Source organism: Nansenia antarctica, assembly GCF_963989245.1.
Source record: "Nansenia antarctica genome assembly, chromosome: 5".
NCBI lineage: Eukaryota > Metazoa > Chordata > Actinopteri > Argentiniformes > Microstomatidae > Nansenia > Nansenia antarctica.
This window is the reverse complement of record NC_137690.1, coordinates 13,930,495-13,947,281: the sequence shown is the minus strand read 5'-3', so window position 1 is coordinate 13,947,281 and position 16,787 is coordinate 13,930,495. Positions and strand designations below refer to the sequence as shown.

Below are 16,787 nucleotides of genomic sequence, written 5' to 3'. Positions count from 1 at the left end.
CTCTCCATCCCCTCTACCCCCCTGTACAGACCTCTTCATCCCCTCTACCCCCCTGTACAGACCTCTTCATCCCCTCTACCCCCCTGTACAGACCTCTTCATCCCCCCTACCCACCTCTACAGACCTCTTCATCCCCTCTACCCCCCTGTACAGACCTCTTCATCCCCCCTACCCACCTCTACATACCTCCTCATCCCCCCTACCCCCCTGTACAGACCTCTTCATCCCCCCTACCCCCCTGTACAGACCTCTTCATCCCCTCTACCCCCCTGTACAGACCTCTTTATCCCCTCTACCCCCCTGTACAGACCTCTTCATCCCCCCTACCCACCTCTACAGACCTCTTCATCCCCTCTACCCCCCTGTACAGACCTCTTTATCCCCTCTACCCCCCTGTACAGACCTCTTCATCCCCCCTACCCCCCTGTACAGACCTCTTCATCCCCTCTAGTGAGTGTGTGAGTGTGTGAGTGTGTGTGTGTGTGTGTGTGTGCGCGTGTGTGTGTGTGTGTGTGTGTGTGCGCGTGTGTGTGTGTGTGCGTGTGTGTGCGTGTGTGCGTGTGTGTGTGTGTGCGTGTGCTGAATACATAAACAAACAAGCTAAAAGACGACAATAGAAAACGTACCATGCTGACGATATTACTAAATGTTTGAAGTAGCTTTTATCTTAGCTGACTCTCTTACCTTCAGGTCGAGTTTGTGTATTCTGGCTTCGCAAAACACCAACAGTAGCAGGCTAAACACAGCCGGTGCGGAGATTGCGACCACAAACGAAGTTTGACTTCGGTAATAGGTCCAGTTGTAATATCCTCAAGTTGGGAACAAAAGATGCCTCCTTCTAATCCATTTGTTCAATTTGTTTACAGAAAGAAATCCTCCTAAATCCTCGGTTATACGATTTTCCCATTACATCACATTACTAGCCGCCATAGCGATGGTAAAGCAGGTGAACGAAGCTACGCCGGACATGACGTAAGCACGTACGATTCTTTGTGCATGTCCCAAAACCCCATAGACAATTGACCGAATGGCCTGAAGTTACCAAAATAGATTTTACATGCAAGTCTACGAGAACAGCCTAGTGCAATTTCGAGTAGACTGAAAGTTGCCCCGAAAGGGGCGGGACTTGAAGCTGATTGGAACATACTCCACAGAACACTAGCTGATTGGACTATGATATACTCCACAGAACACTAGCTGATTGGACTATGATATTCAGAAGCAACACTGTCTAGAAGTCATAGAAAAAAAATCTCTCTCTTCTCCCTTTGGTGGGGCAATGTCCAATTGCCCCTAATGAACCAGCCTCCCCTGTCCCTACCCCTAACCCCAACCCCAAACTTAACCGTAGCACCCTAGCACCTAACCCTAACCCTAGTTTCCCCACATGTACCGTCTTGTCAGCTCTCGCAGAAATCCGCTAATAAACTGTCGGCATCGTGGTCCGTCGGCACAGCGGGTGGGCCCCCAAAATCGCACGCCGTGTGCATTGGCCTTTACATTGTTAGCAGGCTCACAAAACAAGCTGTGTGGGACTGATGACCAAAGCATAAGAACGTGTCACAAATGGACTACTGTCTGTATGTAGCTATCTAGCTTAGTAATCTATGTTTTTCATGGTTGTGACTATAACTGTAACTTCAGGGTGTTAGTGTGTGTTACTAATGAGAGTCAAATGCACTGATTTACATCCCAGTGGATGTGTGGAGCCGGTGCATTGCCAGTGGGGGCCGTATGGGGAGTGGTCACAGTGTGACGGTTGCACCCAACAACAGGTGAGCCACCACCAAAATCACCAACCATCTCATTCCCCCAACCTATCAGAACCTGCAGAAATGGCATTGAACACTGTATGTTCAACTTAACTTGCAGTGCCCTTCTTATACTTTCATAATAGACAATTATGTCCTTTTTTGTTTGTTTTTATCAAACTCTCAGAGCAGAGGTCAGGACTCATACTGGAGTGTCTTAATAAGGTAACAGACCTGTAAGTCCTGCTCAGTCTGAGGTCTTATCTTTCAGACACGGAGCCGTACCATAGAGGTGTTTTCCCAGTTTGGAGGGAACCTCTGTGATGGTGCGCCCACCCAGACCCAGCAGTGTGAGACCACACAAGGCTGCCCCCTAAAGGAGGGGTGTGGAGGGAGGTTCCGATGCCGCTCAGGTAATGAATGGTATATTGACTGGCCTATTAGATATATTCAGATCTGCTGCTGTGTATTAAAGTATTCATTCCATCTCTCTCTCTCTCTCTCTCTCTCCTACTCTCTGTGTGTGTGTGTGTGTGTGTGTGTGTGTGTTTGTGTGTGTGTGTGTGTGTGTGTGTGTGTGTGTGTGTGCGCACACGTGTGCGTGTGTGTGTGTGTGTGTGCCACGCCACAGGGAAGTGTATCAGCAGGTCCCTGGTGTGTAATGGAGATCAGGACTGTGAGGATGACAATAAGGATGAGCAGAACTGTGCACCAGATCAAACATTCCCCATTTGTGACACAGATAAGCCTCCACCCAATGTTGAGCAAATAGGCTTTGGGTAAGAACCCATCTTTCTCTCTCTCTCTCTCTCTCTCTCTCTCTCTCTCTCTCTCTCTCTCTCTCTCTCTCTTTCTCTCTCTTTCTTTCTCTCTCTCCCCTCTCTCTCTCTCTCTCTCTCTCTCTTTCTCTCTCTTTCTTTCTCTCTCTCCCCTCTCTCTCTCTCTCTCTCTCTCTCTCTCTCTCTCTCTCTCTCTCGCTCTCTCTCTCGCTCAAGCTAGATACAACATATCTGGTTGCCAATTTGAAACAATGTAATTTCCCCACTAATTGATCCAGATGTTTTTTAAAATGTTGTTACAAATTCCTTGTGCTGTGCCCTTGCATGGTCAGGTACGATGCAGTGACAGGGAAGCAGAGGGGCAGTGTGATTAACACCAAGAGCTTCGGAGGTCAGTGTAGAACCATCTTCAGCGGTAACCACAAGCTCAGGTACAGGCTGCCTCAGAGCACCATCAGGTATAACTTTGACGTAAGTATAACTTTGATGTAACTAGCCTACAGTAACTAGTCTACATAATGTATTTTGTCCTTTATGTAACCTTTATCTATCCATGCAGTCTCATTGAGGTGTGAGATGTGATTCTTACCTCCACCAGGTCAAAGTTCAGAATGATTTTAGCGACGAGTACTTTAACAGCTCATGGTCCTACAGCAAAGATATCGTCAATCGACAGACATTGACTGGTACCACAACTGGATTCGATAACTATGACTATCACGAGAACGAGGAAAAGACCCAGGTCTGTAGGACTCATATCAATCAATCAATCAATCAATGACATTTATTTCTATAGATTTTTTTACATAGACCAAAATTGCTCAAATTGCTTTCAACAAGAACAATAATAAACAATATAAATAATAAATACAATACAAACAGTATTTAATTTGCTTCGTGTCTCGGTAGACCAAACAGCTGTTGGTGATCAAGAACGACATTGAACTGGTACAGTTCCAGAACAATGTCCCGGCATACCTCTCCCTCTCCGAGGAGTTCTGGAAGGCTTTGTCCAACCTTCCGAATGTGTACAACTATGCCACCTATCGGAAGATCCTGGAGAGGTTTGGAACTCACTACCCGTCTGAGGGCATCCTGGGGGGCTCCTTCAAGGCCATTGTCAGCATTGACAAGGAAACAGTAAAGAAATCAGGCAAGTCATTCACAAGTTATTTATAAGCCAATGTCATACAAAGGGGACACGAAGCCCAGCAGCAATCACAGAGTAGAACGACTGTAATCATTTGGACATGGGGATGATTAGAGAGCTGTAATAGATCCATTGTGGCCAGGTTGACAATTTAGTGCTGGACCTAGTCACCAAAGTCATGTAGATAGTGTTTATTGACTCGTTTGTGTTGAACGCATTAATTCTGTTGATGATTACTCTGTTATTCTCCTCCTTTGTCCATAGCTGTGGAATCGTGGGCCCACGACAAATGTACCAAGACCGAACACGCGATTCTATTCGTTTCATGGACAACAGAGAAATGCAAAAAAGACAATAAAGAGCATAAACCCAAACATCTCAACCCTCAAGGTAAGACTATAGAACAAATCTAAACTGATCATTTTAAAATGTGGCCAACTCAGGTCTCAATAATGCTGATAGGATATTACACCACTACATGGAACTATTACTCTTAGACACTTCGGATCACTTTACTCTAAACAGGATTCGTAAAGGATGTGGAAGTGAAGCAGGCTACTGCCTATGGAGGGGCCTCTAAACATATTATAGCAGTGTCGACGATGACGCTCGACAATCCAGCCAATAACTGGGAAGTGTACAAGAACTGGGCGGAGTCTGTACGGACCTTTCCTGAAGTCATAAAACAAAAGGTGAGACGTTTTGTTGGCGCCCACGTGTACAGAATAGTTTAGTGAGGCAGAACATTTTGAGTTTTCCATTAATCTTTTATTCAATATGATGCCCAAATAATGGCATATTTCAACTCCTGAAACATTAAAAGCACGAGTCCCTAATATTCATATTGTAAAAGAAGGATGAATAAAAAAGGGAATTAATTAATTAATTATTGTATGGTATTGTATGGTATGTCATCCCCAGTTGAGAAAAAACAAGTGTGAACTTGGCCTTGGTCTAAGTGGCCCACAGTGGTTGGCCCCACAGTCTGCTCCATGTCAATGCTCCTGTTGTTTCAGCTGATACCTCTGTCTGAGCTGGTGAAGGAGATGCAGTGTGCAGGAGTGAAGAAGATCCATCTGAGGAGAGCTATCGAGCAGTACCTGAATGAAAGACACCCCTGTCACTGTAAGCCGTGCAGGAATAACGGCCTGGCCGTGATGGAGGGAGATCAGTGTAAATGTATATGTAAACCTTTCACCACGGGGGCGGCCTGCAATGAGGGGAAGGACGCGGAGGGCCAGGAAGGTAGGTGACATGGGGAATGTAGTGGATACACTCACGCAGGCATGCCCTTACGCACGCACGCACACAAACAGGCACACACACACACATGCACACATGCACACGCACGTGCACACACACACACACACACACACACACACACACACACACACACACACACCATGAAAAGAAACACAAACCTATGACCCCCCCCCGCTTTCCCTCCCACTCTCTTTCTCTCTCCTCTCTTAAAGGAGTGATCCATGGCAGCTGGACCTGCTGGTCTGGCTGGACATCCTGCTCTAGGGGTGAGAGGACGAGAACGCGAGCGTGCAGTAACCCTAGCCCTCTGAATGGCGGCCAGCACTGCAATGGGGAGTCCATGAAGAAATCTGCCTGCAGCGATGCGGAGGACCTGGAGTACTACCAGTCAGAACACTCTCTATTTCTCTATAGATACTACGTTAAAACTTTACACTTAGATACATTCATTTATAACCCCTTTAGTACCACTTGAGGTGGTATCAGGCAGCATTCATGTTTTTTCGTACATTTCGTACACACAAGTACTTTCGCTGCCCAAAGTGTGTAACATGTAGGTAAGCTCTTACAAAGGCAGTAGGGGAGACTGGTGGAAGTAGAAATTAGCCTGTTCTCCGATTGCTACCTCCACCAGCCTCCCCTGTAAGGCAGTAAACAACCAAAAAAGTGATACACATCAGCTACATCTATCTTCATACTTTCATGGGTTTCCAACGTACCTGGCTTGATGTTTAACTTAACTGTCCCTCCTGAGACATCTACTTCCCCTGTACAGTTTCTCTACTGTTAAAAAACGTTCTTCCTTCTTCTAGCACTACAACTGCCAATGGCCCCTGGCCTGAGCATAGATTACTTTTTCCTGCTATGACTGGTGGATAGATGATTCACTTACTTAGTCAAATGTATTTGTTGTATGTTTCTTTGGATAAAGGCAAATGTAAAAGTTTACAGCTGTGTTTGTTTTCTGTGTTTGCTTATGGCTACCCAGGACCATGGAGCCTCAGTGCTTTGACCAGTCCCTCCCACCAAAGGAGAAATGTGGGACTCCGCCTCCTCTACCCAATGGCTTTGTTCTGGTGAGGATCAGTGTTCTTGGGGTACCTCCTATGTTCTCTGTATACCCCCTAGATTCACCAATGTAACACAGGTTCTCACTGTGTAAGTCATACGCGATGTCATAATTATACTCTGTGTGTACAGTACAGTACAGTATAAATTGGAGAGAAAGGGGGTCAGCAGTATTACTCCAGTAAGCTACATTGGACTGAATGATACAGAAACGCTACCTCAGGTGGATGGATTTGATGTTTTGCTGTAATGTCTCTTTGTACTAAACTCAGAACCCCAAAGACGTATACTTGGTTGGCAGTATGATCGAGTACACCTGCATAGAGGGTTACCATCTGATTGGCATCCGAATGGCGGAGTGCTCTGGTGATCAGACATGGAGCAGACCTCCTAAAGAGTGCAAGAGTAAGTGGTGCTGCATCTGACAGCATGATGTGGTTATTTGTACAAATATGTTGTGGATCTTAAAAGGGGATAAGGAGAGTGTTGTAAACATTCCTATGCAAAGAGAAGAGAGAGAGAGAGAGAGAGAGAGAGAGAGAGAGAGAGAGAGAGAGAGAGAGAGAGAGAGAGAGAGAGAGAGACAGACAGACAGACAGACAGACAGAGAGGGGGGTGGGGGTGGAAATGCAGACAGGAAAAAAAGATGCAGTGAGATGCAGATAGAGAGAGAGAGAGAGAGAGAGAGAGAGAGAGAGAGAGAGAGAGAGAGAGAGAGAGAGAGAGAGAGAGACAGACAGACAGACAGACAGACAGACAGACAGACAGACAGACAGACAGAATACTTTATTTATGGCAATTCAGTTTCCACAGTCCATGGCCACAAACAATGCACGATCACACAACAAAACACTCATCTCTGGAGCTCAGCACCCAGTCCACAGTTCACAAGTGCAAGTCCAACACTTCAAGTTTAATAAGAACAGTTCAAGAAATACATCAAAAGTGCATAAGTTCACACAGTTCAAGTTTAAGAACAGATTCAAGGATGCAAAATTATCTGAAGAATCAGTATTTACATCAAATTTCAATTGGGAGTCAAATACGGTGCCCAAGTACTTATAAGAGTCTACAATGTTAATATCCTCCCCATGAATAGTGCTTGCAATGGGGACAGCATTACTTTTCCTACCATAAATCACAAGTTGCTGTGTTTTAGCCGGATTGGATTTGACATCCATCCATCATTGATCTCTCCTTTCCCAGGCTCCAGGTGTGGGGTTCCGTCTCTTGCTGATGATGTCACACCATCTCCCTGGCAGACTTCCTATAACATAGGGGAGAAGATAACTGTTTCCTGTCCTGTAGGAAGACAGATAATAACAGGAAATACAGAGATCATCTGTGACTCCAGTCTGAACTGGTCACCAAACCCCAAAGACATCAGATGTAGCGAAGGTAACCCTTGGGGATATTTTATGTAACCTTTATTTATCCAGCTTAGTCTGATTAAGATACATAAGGAAGACGTTCAGATGTCAACTTCTGTGTCTGAATATGACTCTTTTTAATTGTTTTTTATCAGCATTGTCGATTTATTGGCACAACTTCTCACATTGAAAGAAAACTGAAATTATATTTAAAAATCCATATCTAATTATCATTTCTATCTTGTTCATGAAACTGGCCACCAGACACTGTTGTGGCCACAGCAGTTCAGTGCAAACGATGGGAGAAACTGGCCACAGACAAATGTGTCTGTAAATTGCCCTATGAGTGCACGTAGGTTTTTCCAACTCTACTCTATATCGTGCAATGGTAACTGACACGTGTACTAGAATCAGGTTCACTTTATTCAATATGAAAAGTTGCATCTTAGACCGCTAAGTGCTGTCGCTCTCCCTGGCAGGTCCTCTCTGAAAGTGTGTTCCGGAAAAAAGATACTCACCGTATGCCAGATGCATGCCCTTCAGTGTCTGGGGAAGAGCTTCAAGCTAATGGAGGACAGCGCCTGCCAGTGGCCAACAGCCACAAGTACACCCTGCACTGGCTGTCAGCTGTGGGAGACTTGTGATGGTATGGATATACAAACCAAGAGATGCATGCGTGCGTGTGTGCATGCGTGTGTGTGTGTGTGTGTGTGTGTGTACGTGTGTGTGTGTGTGTGTGTGTGTGTGTGTGCATGCATGCTTCAACTGCACAAGCTCTCAATGTAATTTTGTCCCCCTCTCTTTGCCCCCATTCTAACAGAGCAAACCAGCGTATGTCGCTGCAAGGAGTCTGCAGAGTGCTCAGACCCAGGGTTGAGTGTGTGTGTCCGTGTCGGGGATGACGCGACCAATGGAACACAGACGATGAGCGAGTGTGAGGCGGGACTGCAGAGGTGTAAGGGGAAGGGGGTGTCAGTTGTCAGCATACTGCCCTGTGAGAACTGAGGACAGAGAACACTGCTCCTCTCCTCCCCCTCTCCTTGTCTGTCTCAGTTATCAATGTTCTCTCATGTCATGCTTGCACATATAGTATTGTAGCGAACGGCGGGGTAGAGTAGCTTGCCCTAAGCGGGTATCAAACTTGCTACCTTCCGCTTCCACCTACTGGCCACTGGACGCTAGCTACAACACCAAGAGAGTTAACTCCCTTGGTGGAGTTGCTAACGGGCCTTACACTAACGTAACGTTGTTACAGTAAGTTGGTCCCCATCACAGAGAACTGTCTATCTAAAGTTAAAAAAATAAATAAAAAATGCACCACCACTGACTGACAGCCTATTCCACATTCTGGCAAGCTGCCTGGCCACTCTTTGATAGTTTAGAGAGAGAGATAGAGAGAGAGAGTGTGTGTGTGTGTGTGTGTGTGTGTGTGTCTGTGTGTGTGTGTGTTTACATGTACGTGTGCATGTGCGTGTGTGTGTGTGTGTTTGCGTCTGTGTATGTTGCCAGACAACACACTCCCATCACACTCATAGCTCCATTACTGGCAGCACCAAAGCCCTCCATTACACACATTACACTGAGTTATACATAGAGGTGGGCCGCTGCCAAGCACAACGTCATGATCGCAGAAGTGTTCAAATCGGTGAGCGTCTGCAGCTATGAGTATGCCAGGTCAGTTCTAGAGATATGAATGGAACTGTGCATTGAATTGATTGGATGAAGAAAGAAAATAAATCAGTACATGAGTGTCAAAGGGTGTATGGATATAGTGGGCAAATATCCAATCATACCCAATTCTCTATGATGTGAACAACTTGTAAAAATATCAGATCAGATGAATGAGACTCTTGATGGGTCATTTTGAGAAACATACAGAAGTGTCCTTCTGTGGTATAATAGCTGGAGACAAACCCACATCTATCGGGAGGCTGGTGGAGACAGAAATCAGAGGACAGGCTCATAGTAATGCATGGAACGGACTGTGGAATGGTATCAAACATGTAAACATGTATCATGTAACAGGTATCAAACATGTGGTAACAAACAATGTTTGATACCCTTCCTCACTCCATTCCATGCATTACAATCAACCCGTCCTCTGATTTCTACCTACCCCAGCCCCCCGATATACAGTATAGTAAACAGTTTGACGTGGCACACTGTGTATTTGGAAAGTGTATATCTCTTCACATACACTGTTTGTCTCTGTGATGGAAACATTGCTTGTGTTGTTGCAATGTTCACTGCAAGTCCATTCACCCGTCCTCTCATCCCAGAATATGAGTGTTTCCAGTAATCTAAAGAGCTGTCCAGCTGGACCCTCTCACAGGGCTTAGCTGTACTGACCTCTCAGCTCTCTCTCCCCCGCCCCCACCTTCCAGCTTCACAAAATGTTATGAGAATGAACTTGCTGCTGGAGCAGAAATGTGTACGCTTGTCATCACCCAGTGGATGCAATAGCAGCTTGCATTTGAATCTATCGTGTTTTGCAGCAAATAAGACATAAGATGAAAGACAGGTCGGTTTAAATAAAAAAAGGTTTATTAACAATGTAAAATGACTTATAGCTTTTTTTTCAGCTTGGACTACAGTATCTTTACCATGCCCTACACATCTAGCACTATTATTGATAAGCAAGACCCATGCTGTGTCTCCAGTGCCCACACTGACTGTGCCAGACAGAGAGACTCCACCTGCTTATGCCAACCAACCAAGACTTCACTAAACAATCCCAACTTGTAAAATAATTCAGAGCGCATCACTTGATAGGTATGTGTGTATATACAAGTCTAACGTCTCATCTTATAGATACATATTGTATGTGCAAAGAAGTTACATTTTTTTGTATTGTATTGTATATTCCTCCTTGAAGCTGGACAGTAAAAGTTGGGTACAGGTTTTTGGTTCATGGAAGACTAAATAAAGGTAAGTACAGTAAGTAGAGAAACAGCAAGAAACGAACAAAGGAAACACACAACAAACCGATGTGTTCAGAGCACAGACTCACCCCCCAGTCTGGTTATTTCGACACTAGGACAGACAAATCTCCTGACCCCCTACTTAGAAATGTGTCAGTGTTTACGGCAAGTGTCATCCATCACTAGTAGGACAAAGCCTATTAGTAGCATATTGGTAACATTGTTTTGACACAAATACACAGATCATTATTGTAAATCCTCAATTCATTCTCTTAGCAATTCAGCTCTATGGAATGAAATTGAATGTTGACATTACTTTAAATGATCTCTTCCCCTCGTACATTGGACAAAACAAGATTTCTGACCTAATTTCCAAAAAAAAGGAAAATCTGTTGCAAAATATCTTAAAATATACGTTCATGACTATTGGTTTAATTACATTGCAATTACAATTCATCTCTGTATTACAAAATAAAATTATAAAATGGGCAGCCTTTTCAACAAAAGAGAGAGAGAAAACTGTTTTGGAAATGGCAGTAATAGATTGGTGGGAGACACAAGTGGTGAGGGATTGTGGGTAATGGTGTCTTTGTTGCCGCCTCCCACCCTGGAAGGTGGGGCCCTTAACTGGTTACCAGGCAACAGAGCCCAAAGAAACGCCTCTTCCTCTGTCGGACAAGCGGGTAGGGAGTCAGGTTCAGCAAGCTGCTGTCATCTAAAAACAGTGAGGAGTGAATGGTAAGTCTTAATTACAGAATATCACTTTCATAAGTTATGAGTTCAATTGAATTGAAGCCAAATCCTAACTCAAGGTTATAGTTATTTTCACACAAATCATCCAAGAACATCAATACATACTTAAACATATAGAAACAGTAGCAATGTAGAGGCTCCATGTTGATTTTTTTTTACCTTGGTTCTTCAGTGGTAAAGGCATCGTCTCCCTGAGATTGCTGAGAAGGTTCTTCATCTCTCTCATGTCCCTATCAAAACACAGTCCATAATGTTGTATTATCACCTAGCAGTCCCCTCACACACACACAACACACACGCACACACACACGCACGCACGCACGCACGCACACACACACACACACACACACACACACACACACACACACACACATACACACACACACACACACACACACACTACCTTACCTCTCTGTGTTGTCTATATCTGTTGCCACCAGCAAGCAAAGCTGAGGACAGTCCATAGGGGAGGAGGAAGTGTCCTCTAGGATGGGGATGTCAGAGCTCTCCTCTACCTTACTGTCAATCCTGTGTGGCCCACAGGAGTCCTTCCCTGGAACACACAGAAACACAAACACAGTCACGTGTCACACCTATAGAATTGGGTCACAATTATAGCAGTGTCAAACCTATAGCATGTGATCACACAACCGTATCATAGCGTCATGTAATGAAGTGCCAATAAATGAGTGCCATGTCATCATTACATTATATGTAATACACACTCATACAGCATTGTGTGTCCTAGAAGGTAAAACCTCCCATGAATAACCTTTCTTGTTGGGGTGCATTTCACACCTACGGAGTACTGTGTGAGTTGCTGAAGGCACAACAGCTCATAACTCCTTATAACAGTTTGAAATACATTAATAAATGCATGCAGGCTAAGATCTCCCAACGGTATAGCAATGCATGATTTGTGTACAAACAGTATGCTTAATTTTGGGCAGCCTCATTCTTTCCTGTGGAGCTACAGGGATCCCAACAGACACACACACTTTATGCCAGGTTCCAACAGTTGTAGGCTCTATGACAGGTCATCTCGGGTGTTTTGTACTTTGGCTCTGAGATGCGTAGCAGACACATAGCCTTATCTAGGCTCTATGTCAGATTATACTGTGTGTTATGTAGTTGTGTACGAGTCCAGGATTTTTGAGAGTTCACCCGACGCTTTCAGAGTTGATGGAGTCGATGTAGGTTTTGTTTTGTATACCTTTCCGGTGGAGTTGTAGGGAGCCCAGCAGACACACAGACTTGAGCATTTCAGTAATGTACATCTCCAGACAGCACTGCAACTGGATAAAGAGCCTGCAGATCTCCGGGTGGATCTCTCCATCTTCAGGCCTGCAGGGACAGATAGAAAGGCCTGGTTAGGAAAGGTCTGAATCTCTGAATCCATTTCACAGAGGGAATTAAAGGGATAGTAAAAAAAAAACTTCCATTGTATAGGAAAATGTGCAAATGCAAGTTGCTAAATAACCAGGATAGGTTAAAATGTTGTGAGGGTATGTGGTTGATCACAGAAATGGTATCTACTATCTGTTTGAGAGGGGAATTAAACATCAGGTGAGATTAAGGAAATATAAGATAAAGGGGAAAAGGGTTAGGCATATGATCTAATTAATGTTTTCCTCCCTACTGAACAAACAGGTTCAAATGTTTTACAACTGTTGTAAATGCATCAATCATGTAATCTTGCCTTGTGACTACAACCTGTAAATCTCTTCTTTTGCAATTTTCTTATGTTTTTTCAACATTATGCTTTCTCTCTCGCCCACTCTCTCTCTCTCTCTCTCTCTGTTTCTCTCTCTCCCTCCCTCTCTCTCTCTTTCTCTTTCTCTGTTTTTTCTCTCTCTCCCTCTCTCCCTCTCTGTGTTTCTCTCCTTCCACAGTCGGCTTTATTTTCCCGTCAGTGTCATAGTGCGACTAGGCTAGCTAAAGTACAGCTGTCATCGATGCCATCCTGCTTATCAGTTTTCCTATGGCACATTAGAGAGAGGCCCGCATCACTCAGACCATTCAGACAGACTGGCTTTATTAGATGAAAGGGGAACGATCGGCAGTGCCTAATACAGGCCCTTGTGTCTAGTGTTCAAAACAAAGCCACAGAGACAGCTTGGAGAGCTTTCAGAGAGAAGGCTGGAGGTGATGATGGTGATGATTATAATGATGGCAATGATGTTGTCAGTGGAGAGTTTGAGATCTAGCAAAAATAAATCTATATCCCTTTGGCAACAGTTGCATTAAAAGTAGGACTTTGCTTTTATGTATTGCTTGGAAACATAATATCTGTAATTGTAGTATAGCTTTAAATATGAAATCAATTGCTACCAGCATGTTAGTTACACAGCTTTAAGATTATTATTGAAGAGTGAAGTTTCAGAGGAATCTTTGTCGCATGGAACAGGAGTTAGGTCCACTGAAGCCATTATGATTCATGCTAACAAGGGCGTGCTATAAGAGGATGTTCCATGTGTCTGTGAGAGCGGCATGTCACGCGTGGCACACAACCCCGGCACAAGATGCACAGGTCTCCTCATGCGTGTAACACACAGTGAAGGATACACATTCTGAAATCACTTAAAGGACACTGCAAGACGATGAATTATTAAATGGATGGATAGGTTGAAGCAAGGTAGAGCACAACTCTCCACATTTAACCAGACATTATCATATTGTGAAAAATGCATGAGGAAAAATAAGAAGCAAGGCTATATATGCAGTAGTTTATTCTATAGAGAACTATTAATTGATCCAACATTGCAAACATGTGTAAGACGTTTTGCATTTGATTGCATTTGCATTTGATTAATATAGAGATGTGAGCAATGTGTCAACTTTGAGTCATAAGTTACCGATATATTGTTTAAAAAGGTAACAACAGACAAGTAAGTCTCATTAAATCTTTAAAAGAGGTAAGAGGTCAAATGTCCATGGTCTGGTCTTGGTCTGTGGTGCCTATTCTATACTCCATTGGTATCTGACTCAATCCAAACTATGTGACTATACTTGAGCAAACTCTCAATAAAAAAGGTTTAACCATATTTAACGAAAGGCATCTGTGGATGATGTCAAAAGCTCCCAGCAGTCAGTCTCTGTCTCTCTCTCTCTCTCTCTCCTGGATAGCGTGTGTGTGCGTGTGTGCGTGTGTGTGTGTGTGTGTGTGTGTGTGTGTGTCTCTCTCTCTCTCTCTCTCTCTCTCTCTCTCTCTCTCTCTCTCTCTCGCATATTTGTTGCAGTGTAGCTCTTTCTCTACCTTCCTGTCTGTCTGTCTGTCTGTCTCTGTCTCTCTCGCTCTCTCCCCCCCTCTCTCTCTGTATAATATAAAAAATAATCTAATAATATATTCCAAGTAAGGATATTATGAAATGTTCCATGACAATAAAATGTTCAGGCATTTAAGTAGGTTGCGCTTTGGCACAGATTTGAGGGGAAACGCAAGTCTGACCTTGGGTCAAATTAAATCTAGCAGGAACTTCAATCCCATACTCTCCATTTGGAGACGCGTTGAATGTTTCTGGACCGTGACAGCAGGGCCAACTTACCCCGATATAACCGAGAGACTTTGGTGTGCGGCTCTCGCCATCTCGCAGCCTTTAGTGCGCGTCTTGTGCATCTCGGCCCGCAGAGTGGGGCAGTCGACGGAGATCTCTCCGATGGAGATAACCAGCTCACGGTAGAGGGCCACGAGCGTGTTAAACTCCTGGACGATCTGAGAAATAAAAGATCAACCTGAGTTAGGAGTCAAATCAAATGGAACCTTCATGCACTAAGTCGCCACAATGATAGTAGTCATTTCACATAATGTAACCCACTTTAAACACAAAGCTATTCAAACATAATAGGTAAGATGGCATGTTTGCAGCCAAATTAGGCTATAATTTAGCGTCTTGGGGACATGATTATCAGAGCAACTTACAGAGCAATATAGTGCTTAACAGTGTTACCAATTGATCAGCTTTTTCACACCAGGGACACAATGAAAACGTCGGCATTGCAGGTGCAGGAAACAGGCGACACTATAGGGCTTTCAGCACCACTGGACTGAACAGCAACCTTGCACCTTTCCCTGTTTCTCTCTATATCACAGATTGTAGCCCTTTCCTATAAAAATACATTGATTTATCACACAGAGGGGAAACGCTTATCCTGAAAGAAACGTGATAGAAAAGCTTATCCATATTGATATACAAAAAACATTAGGACAGACTAGCTAAATTATAATAATCACGAGAGTGTGGGTATAGGCTATCAACCTATTGTTGAATTAATCAATTATTCATTGACGAAAAGCCATTATGCGAAGTTAGGGCTTTTTTGCCTCCAAAAGAACCTTGAATCATCGGTTGGGGCAAAGCTTTTTCTTGACATTCAGTGACGTTCGCTGATGTACGAGAGGGGAGAGAGAAGACATATGGACGTTTCTGCCATGAGCACCTATCAAATGATGGTCTGTCTGTCTGCGTCCATCACACAAAGCCTGTTGGACAATTGTAAATGTAGGCGATATTTAATTTGAGATCATCCCAAATCATCATCGTAACAGCTTTGTAAGTCTATCTCCAAATTTACACACGCGCGCAATCGGGCAATCAGGAATCAAGAGAGTGTAAGAAAAAAATCTCAATTGAGGGTCATGCAGTTTGTCTTCTCTGCAACAATAGAAACGCAAATTGAGATCATTTCCCATTCCCACCAGACAATGCAGAGAAGAGGGTGGGTGGGGGGGTGCATTGGCAGTTTGTTGCAGTTTAAATAGCCCACGATCAGTGCACGAACGAAATGTGCAGTCTTGAGAAAGGGTGGATGTCATGAACAACACCATACTCTAGCACCGATCGTGTCCCAAACCCACCATTCTGCAGTCGGCCACGGCGCGCTGGGCTCTGCGGGAGCTCTCGGTGCTCTCCCGTCTCTCGGGGTCTCGGTAGGGGGGCTTGCCGATCTGGAAGATGTTCCCGGCTGCGGATCTGGGGCGGTTCTTGCGCCCATTCGGTGCAGAACTCATGCATACACATACACTAATAAAACAGCACTAAATACAGAACGTTGTTTTTCTATTTCTATCCCCCCCCCTCCAAAACTCCACCTTTGCCGATATCCTTTCTCTCCTCCGTTTGTGGGATGGATATTCGTTGTTGACACAGCTTCAGAAGGCTATAAGCACAGGCAGGGCTGTATCTTTGATTGTTATTGCTCTATATCTTCCCCCCCCCCTCTCTCTCTCTCTCTCTCTCTCTCTCTCTCTCTCTCTCTCTCTCTCTCTCTCTCTCTCTCTCTGTGTGTCTCTCTCTCTCTCGTTCTCTCTCTCTCTCTCTCTCTCTCTCTCTCTCTCTCTCTCTCTCTCTCTCTCTCTCTCTCTCTCTCTCTCTCTCTCTCTCTCGCTCGCTCGCTCTCTCTCCCTCTCTCTCTCACTCTATTTACTGTGGAAGAAGGAGCGAGTCTTTTCGCAGGCAACACTCAGCGCGCAGAAGTACCGGATGAGCGCTCGCGACTCCTCTCCGCATTGCCTCGACTGCAAAGAGGCGCGAGTCACCTTCACTCCAGCAGACGGTTTACGGTACTGCCTGATACCCACCCTCTCCGGGATCCAGCTAACTGAAGTCCTTTATCACACACACCACTGGCGTTGTCAGTCGAACTAGGCACTCGAATTCACGGGCATTCACTACTAAATGCAACCATTTCTTATGATTGCGCGTTTCCATGAAGCTAAATAAGACGGTTGAGAA

The 16,787-nt window shown here is 44.5% G+C and overlaps 2 protein-coding genes across 2 annotated transcripts in view; one reads left to right on the top strand and one right to left on the bottom strand.

The window, feature by feature from the left end:
* c7a (complement component 7a) overlaps positions 1–8,664 on the top strand; it is a 10,718-nt gene extending 2,054 nt beyond the window's left edge. The window contains exons 2-17 of the mRNA XM_080532225.1: positions 1,697–1,775; positions 2,023–2,164; positions 2,383–2,530; positions 2,863–3,001; positions 3,129–3,272; positions 3,440–3,683; positions 3,945–4,070; positions 4,206–4,372; positions 4,697–4,925; positions 5,156–5,330; positions 5,932–6,019; positions 6,284–6,416; positions 7,218–7,409; positions 7,646–7,733; positions 7,861–8,027; positions 8,202–8,664. Of these exons, the coding sequence (XP_080388351.1) occupies positions 1,697–1,775; positions 2,023–2,164; positions 2,383–2,530; positions 2,863–3,001; positions 3,129–3,272; positions 3,440–3,683; positions 3,945–4,070; positions 4,206–4,372; positions 4,697–4,925; positions 5,156–5,330; positions 5,932–6,019; positions 6,284–6,416; positions 7,218–7,409; positions 7,646–7,733; positions 7,861–8,027; positions 8,202–8,386 (2,446 nt within the window). The 3' untranslated portion in view covers positions 8,387–8,664. The remainder of the gene's footprint in view (positions 1–1,696; positions 1,776–2,022; positions 2,165–2,382; positions 2,531–2,862; positions 3,002–3,128; positions 3,273–3,439; positions 3,684–3,944; positions 4,071–4,205; positions 4,373–4,696; positions 4,926–5,155; positions 5,331–5,931; positions 6,020–6,283; positions 6,417–7,217; positions 7,410–7,645; positions 7,734–7,860; positions 8,028–8,201) is intronic.
* A 2,261-nt stretch (positions 8,665–10,925) lies between these two features.
* Positions 10,926–16,787, bottom strand: part of LOC308157759 (importin-11-like) — a gene marked incomplete at both ends in the record, with an annotated part of 254,304 nt that continues 248,442 nt past the window's right edge. The window contains 5 exons of the mRNA XM_080531366.1: positions 10,926–11,017; positions 11,215–11,285; positions 11,464–11,608; positions 12,269–12,399; positions 14,601–14,767. Coding sequence (XP_080387492.1) covers positions 10,926–11,017; positions 11,215–11,285; positions 11,464–11,608; positions 12,269–12,399; positions 14,601–14,767 — 606 coding nt within the window. The remainder of the gene's footprint in view (positions 11,018–11,214; positions 11,286–11,463; positions 11,609–12,268; positions 12,400–14,600; positions 14,768–16,787) is intronic.